General features: G+C 43.2%; 1 protein-coding gene across 1 annotated transcript in view; it reads right to left on the bottom strand.

Moving 5' to 3' along the window:
- Positions 1 to 642: 642 nt before the first annotated feature.
- Positions 643 to 6,843, bottom strand: part of DAPK1 (death associated protein kinase 1) — a 186,447-nt gene continuing 180,246 nt past the window's right edge. The window contains exon 24 of the mRNA XM_019624077.1: positions 643 to 3,063. Coding sequence (XP_019479622.1) covers positions 1,831 to 3,063 — 1,233 coding nt within the window. The 3' untranslated portion in view covers positions 643 to 1,830. The remainder of the gene's footprint in view (positions 3,064 to 6,843) is intronic.

Raw genomic sequence — 6,843 nt, forward strand, 5'->3', positions numbered from 1 at the left:
TTTTAAGCAACCTTGAGATTTTACTAAATATAGGTTTTGTCACTTAGAGCTTTTGTGTCTTACAGCTACTTTGCCAGTCAAAACTAGAGTTTCTTGTTGATGGCCTGGGCCAGTGTGGTCTACATTTAAAGGAGAGCAGGAAGTTATACACATTTTGTAGTAGGTTTTCTCGTGTTCCTGCAGGGTACCATTCCCTCCACCTTTGTACGGAAATAGAAGGTTTCCTATGTATCCTTACTGCCGACATTAAATGATTTCATCTGGTGTTTTGGTTCACTCAAGGAAAATGGAAGGAGCCTCTTTTCTTTAAAGTGAGAACACATGTGAAAATCACCTGGGCTCTTTTTTTCTTTCCCAAGCCATTCCCAATTTTGTAATAATTAACATCTAAATAAACTGGGATGTTTTCCATACCTGGGGGTTTAGGTTTAATGGTTTTCTGAATTTCAGTTTGGTCTATCCCACCATGTGCGGTATTGGTGAGTGAAAAACAAAGCAAAGAAAAAGAATTTCTTTTGAATTCAAGACCAACAAACTAATGCAACAAGCAACAGTTTATTTTTTTTTTAAAAAAAGGAAAAAAAACAACAAAAAGAAAAGAAAAACAAACACCTTTTTACTACATTTTATAGATTAAGAAAAAATACTTGTATTAATATATATGTATATACATACTGCATATATATATATACATATGATATAACATTAAAATTACATGCTTCTCAGGACAGAAGAATTAGGACATGTTCCCTCATATGAATTTAAAACTCTATCACAATTTAAAAGCACTGCAAGATTAAACTTGCTTCCTTATTTTCTTTTTTTTAGACTTCAAGTATAGGAAGTTATCAAACCAGGATCTAAATGTGGAAAACCATCTGCTATGCACAAATGACAACGGACTGCCGCAAATCATGAGTCAGGGGTTTTCTGAATTGTCCTACAGATCTTCATAGCCCTACAACTGTGTCGACCTTCTACCTGAGATGAGAGGGAATGATAAAGCATGACAGTTTGTAGTTTCCATGTGGACGTTCACATTGACGTTTAAACGAAAGCTAACGAACACATGTCTTATTGGAGCAACAACACTGGCCATGAAATCACTCTAGAGGAGGATTCCTTTCATCCCTTTCCTTGCCAAATAAAGCACAAACATTGCCGGAAGAAAACAAACAAACAAAGCCAATTTAGGGTGAAGCACCTCTGGCGATGATCAGCATACAGCAAGGGACAGAGAGGGAGTGTTTCCTTCCCGACAGACAGCTCCTGGCTGACTTGGATGATGGCAAACACACCCTCGTCTGCAAAAGGCACTCACATATTGTCTATTTATAAATCATACAGTGGGAGTCCATACATGAGAGGTTTTCCTACAAATATAAAAAAGATAAGCTGAGGACATGGTATAACAAAGAAAAGAATATAAGAAATGCACATTTGGATAAATGTGCGCTTTTTATTTAAAGGACAATCAATATAGTAGTGAAATTTTTTCATTGAAAAGTTAGGAATTCCAGTGAAATGATCAGTTAAGAAGCAAGGTACTAGACTCTGAGAGATGGAGTCCAGAACACGGAGGGGAGGGACGCTACCTTTTCAAATGGCCAAAGGAAAGGATATGGTCTGCTCTTAAACTAGAAAGACCATTCACTCACAATGGAATGTGTGAGAGCGAAGGAGGGCGTGGCAGAGAGACAGGTGAAGCTGGAGGGAGGGTGACGTCCTTCGGGATGTGGGCATAGGAAGGGGTGCACCCGGACTCTCTGATGGGCTGCTTCCTCCTTGCCTCTGCAGTCCAAAGAGACCCTGCCCAAGCCAAGGCTGCCTTCACCGCGACACGACAGAGCTAATGGAATTGTACGATGTGCCACTATTGCAGCTTGAGGCGTAGGCTTCCTGGCCGTTGCCATCGAGGTTGATTTTGAACACAGAGGATGCCTTCAGGAGAAAGTCCGCCGCGTCCCGGCGCCCAAGCTCCCGCAGTTTGGACATGAGGATGCCGACGGTACTTTCGGGGTAGGAGGTCCATTCCCGGAGCAGGGCATGGATTGGGCTCGGGAGGAACTCTTTGGGAGCCCCGTTATTAGTGTTGTACTTTGCCACAAGGTCGGGGAGGCCCAAGTTCATGGCGAGAAGGCACCAATCCTTCCCCATGGGATCGGGCGGGTCCAGCAGGCGACTAAGTTTCCTCCGGGTCAGCAGGTTCAGATCTGACGCATGGATGTCCATCCCCAGGCTGGCCTGTGAGTAGATGTCGTGACACCCGAAACACATGATGCTGCTGAAGCTTTCCTTGTACCCACCCATGGTGTTAGTCAGTGAGGTCTCCTTAAGGGCCTGCGCCCGGAAGAAGTCCCGAGGCTGGTAGATCATGACGGGCTCGTGATGCTCCCTCAGCTGCTGGGGGCTCAGGTAATGCTTCACCGTCAACAGCCCGGGCAGCGTGGTGGCCATGACGTTCTCAATGGTGCTGCACACCGAGTCCAGAAGGAGGCAGCACTTGATCTTTTCCGTCTCCAGCCCGCGCACCTGGACCTCGATGCCCTGGCCATGGTTGACCAGAAGCACCAGAAGCTCGGCCCCGCGGTTGGCTATCTTGCAGCCGCTCACCCACAGGCGGATGTCCGCATCTCCCTCGGCGCTCTGTTGGTGGATCCACCGACACAGGTTCACTTGGACTTTGTGAAAGATGCCGCATGGGAAGGGGGTTAGGTGCTCCACGGGGACGATGCGCACGCCGCCATAGACCATCACCTCGTCCTCCTCGTCCGTCCAGGAGCGGTGCAAGTTGTCTGTCTTGATCAGGGCGGGGATGTCCACCATGGTCCCGCTGCTCAGGTCCCGGGCGCAGATGTCCATGGCATCTAGGATTTGCAGCAGCTCCTCCACGTCGCTGTCGGGCACCAGGCGCTGGACGTCCTCCATGGTGTAGCGGCCCCGGTAATGGTGCAAGGCCCGTGGGGTCTCCACGGAGAGCAGCTTGCCCAGGACGTTGGTGCAGAGCCAGCGGGGGTCCAGAAGCAGCACATCCTGGACTGTTTCACTCTGCATGATGTTGATCTGCCAGAGGGGACAACAGGAGGTCACACATAGGAACCTATATGAACAGAGGCATCAGCTGCTCAGAAAACAAAAGAGCTTGAGCAGTGACAATATCTGAGCAGATGTTGCAAGGAATGACCCAGGTCATTCATATGGCTGGATCTCAAAAAATCAATTACTAAGCCAAAAAACCAGTTTGAGAAGGTCATAAGAGAGATTTTGAATACCTTGGGATTCTTAAAAATGGTCAATGTAATGAAAGCCAAAACAAAGTGAGAGGTGGCAGCTAGCTAAATGGAATGAGTGATTTTTGACTGGATTCTGTCCCAAAATAAATACATAAACAGATAAAAATAACTAAAAAAGAAATTAGTGGCACACAGTGGCAAACATTTGAATAAGGGCTACATATTCAATAATAGTATTATATCAATGTTATGTGTCCAGAATGTGATAATGAATTATATTGTGGTTATGTGGGAAAATGTCTTTCTCTTTAAGAGATACAGCCTAAATTACTTAGGGGTGAACCATCATGATGTTTGCAAAAGTAAATAAGTAAATAAATAGAAGAGAGAGGGATAAAAGCAAATGTGGCAAAATCTAAACGATTTGTTAATTTAGGTGTAGCATATATAAGGATTTGTTGTACTATTCTTACAACTTCTCTGAAGGCTTGCAATTTTTCTAAAAGAGATTTAGAATGTTATGCTGTAAAATTTTAACACACGTACATAAAAAAGCTCTGGAAAGACATGCCACCGTGATAGTGATTGGCCCTGGAGAAGAGGAGAGACGAATGAGATTAGAGGTGATGCTTTATTTCTCTAAAAAGCAAAATTTGGAAAGAAAAAAAAATGTGACAAAAAATAGAAGCAACTTTCCTCTTTATGGAACACTTACCCCTCCTCTCTGCCCTCCCTGTTCTGGTCTATTTCTACAAATAATGGTGATCCAAGATGGACTCTGTTCTCATGGGGAGGCTGAGGCTCTGGACCTGTTGGCACCATAAGTATTTTTCTGCCCATAGTTTTAGTCTGACTTAAATCTTTGAGATGGCTTCTGTATATAATTCTGTTAGATTGAAAATTCCTGGAGGGTAGAGACTTTGGGTCTAAGATGGAGGGGTAGGAAGACCCTGAACTCAATGCTTCCCAAGAACACATCAAATTTACACTTACAGAGCAACTTCCCCTGAAGAAGAACTAAGGGCTGACTGAATAGCTTCTGTACGACAAATGAGAGAGAAACCACATGGAAAAATGGGTAGGAGAGACGGAGATACAAAACACCGACCTGCAGTAGGGGGGGATCACTGAAGGGCCTGCGCACAGCAAAAATACAGTGGTTTAAAGAACACCTAGACTATATGGGAAGGAAATCCATTTACTAAGCCTAGAGCATCTAGCAAATGGGAGGGAACTGTGGGAACTCTCTCCAGTGTTGGAGGCACTGGAGAAAGCGATTTGTGGCCCTCCCCCTTGATCACATAGGCAGGAGCACGATACAGGTGCTCTAGCCAGCCCTCCAAGGCTGTCAGAGTGCGTAGCAGGTCCCAGGTCCATACTAACTCCTTGGACAGACACTCCCAATGGCCCATGCCCACTCCAACTACAATTCGTGGCTCAGTTTGGCTTATTCTAGGGACTTTCTGTAGACCACACCTGTTTCAACTGTAGCTCCAACCAGCCTGTCGAGGTGGTTCTGGCTTGACTTGCCCCGTGGACTCCCCAGGGCCCAAACCTGCTCCAACCCTCAACAAGGCTTGCCCCCAGGATACCCTCGGCCTAAGCCATCTCCAACTATAACCTCAGCCAGACCATCAAGGCAGCCCCAGCAAGGCTTGACCCAGGACTCTACAGGACTTGTTCCTGCTCCTGATCCAACCAGCCTGCCAAGGAAGCCTCAGTGTGACTTTCCCTTGGGTCTCCTGGTGGTCCATGCCCAATCCATCTCTAGGTCCAGCTGGCCTGCCACAGATGCCTGGCACATGCAGTCTACAAAGGGGAATTTCCTACACAAGGCCACTCCTTCAAGACAAGGAGAAGTTATTTCACCTAATTTATAGAAACAAACAAACAAAATGAGGGGACAGAAAAATATGTTCCAAATGAAAGCCAGAATATAACCCTAGAACAAGAACTAAGTGAAACAGAGACAAGCAATCTACCAGATAAAGAGTTCAAAACACTGGTTAGAAGGACGCTCAATGAACTAGGGAGAATAGACCAACTCAGTGAGAATTTCAACAAAGAGGTACAAAGTATAAAAAAAGAAACAGTCAGAATTGAAACAGTAACTGAAATGAAAAAATACATTAGAAGAAATCAACAAAAGCGGCTGATGCAGAAGAAGTCAGCGAGGTGAAATACAGTAGTGGAAATCACCCAATTGGAGCAGCAAAAAGAAAAAAGAATTAAAAAAAAATGAGGATAGTTTAAGGGACCTCTGGGACAACATCAAGCAGACCAGCATTCTAATCACAGGGATCCCGTAAGGAGAAGAGAGACAGAAAGGGACAGAAAACCCATTTAAAGAAATAATGGCTGAAAAATTCCCCAACCTGGTGAAGGAAACAGACATCCAAGTCCAGGAAGCAGATAGTCCCAAACAAGATGAACACTAAGAGGCCCACACCAAGACACATCATAATAAAAATGTCAAACGTTAAAGAGAGAATATTAAAAGCAGTTAGTATCATATAAGGGATCCCCCATAAGACTATAAACTGATTTTTTCAGCAGAAAATGTGCAGGCCAGAAGGGATTGGCATAATATATTCAAAGTGATGAAAGGGAAAACCCACAATGAAGAATAGTCTACCCAGCAAGGTTATCACTCAGAATTGAAGGAGAGATAAAGAGTTTCCCACATAAGTAAAAGCTAGTGGAGTTCATCAACACTAAACCAGTATTAAAAGAAATGTTAAAGGGAATTCTTTAAGTGGAAAAGAAAAGGCCAAAACTAAAAATAAGAAAATATAGGAAAGAAAACAATCTCACTGATAAAGACAAACATTCAGTAAATGTAGTGGGTCAACCAATTATAAAGCTAGTATGAAGGTTAAAAGATAGTGATTAGACCATGTGTAACCACAGTAATGAATTAAGGAACACACACTCACACACACATATAAAAGATGTAAAATATGTCAAAAACATAAATGGGGTGGGTGAGTAAAAAAATGTAATGCTTTTAGAATGTGTCCGAACTTAAGCGACCATCAACTTAAAATAGACTGCTATAAACATAGCTTGTTATATATGAATCTTATGGTAACCACAAACCAAAAACCTATTATAAATACATAAAAAAATTAAAAATAGGAATTCAAATAAATCACTAAAGAAAGTCATCAATGTATAAGAAAAGAGAGCAATAAAAGAAGAAAGGAACAGAGAACTAAAAAAAACCCCAGAAAACAATTGATAAAATAGCAACAAATACATACCTATACATAATTACTTTAAATGTAAATGGACAAAATGCTTCAATCAAAAGACATAGGAGGGCTAAACGAATTAAAAACAAGACCTGTGCATATGCTGCCTACAAAAGAGTCACTTCAGAACAAAAGACACACAGAGTGAAAATGAACAGATGAAAAAAGATATTTCATGTAAATGGAAACAAAAAGAAAAGCTCGAGTAGCAATACTTATATCAGACAAAATAGACTTTGAAACAGGCTGTTAAGAGACAAAGATGGGGCCGGCCGAGTGGCGCGATGGTTAAGAACTCGCTTGGGATGCCAGAGGGCCCCGGTTCGGATCCCACATATGAGGGCCAGTGACACTGC

Source organism: Hipposideros armiger, unplaced genomic scaffold, assembly GCF_001890085.2.
Source record: "Hipposideros armiger isolate ML-2016 unplaced genomic scaffold, ASM189008v1 scaffold_577, whole genome shotgun sequence".
Lineage (NCBI taxonomy): Eukaryota > Metazoa > Chordata > Mammalia > Chiroptera > Hipposideridae > Hipposideros > Hipposideros armiger.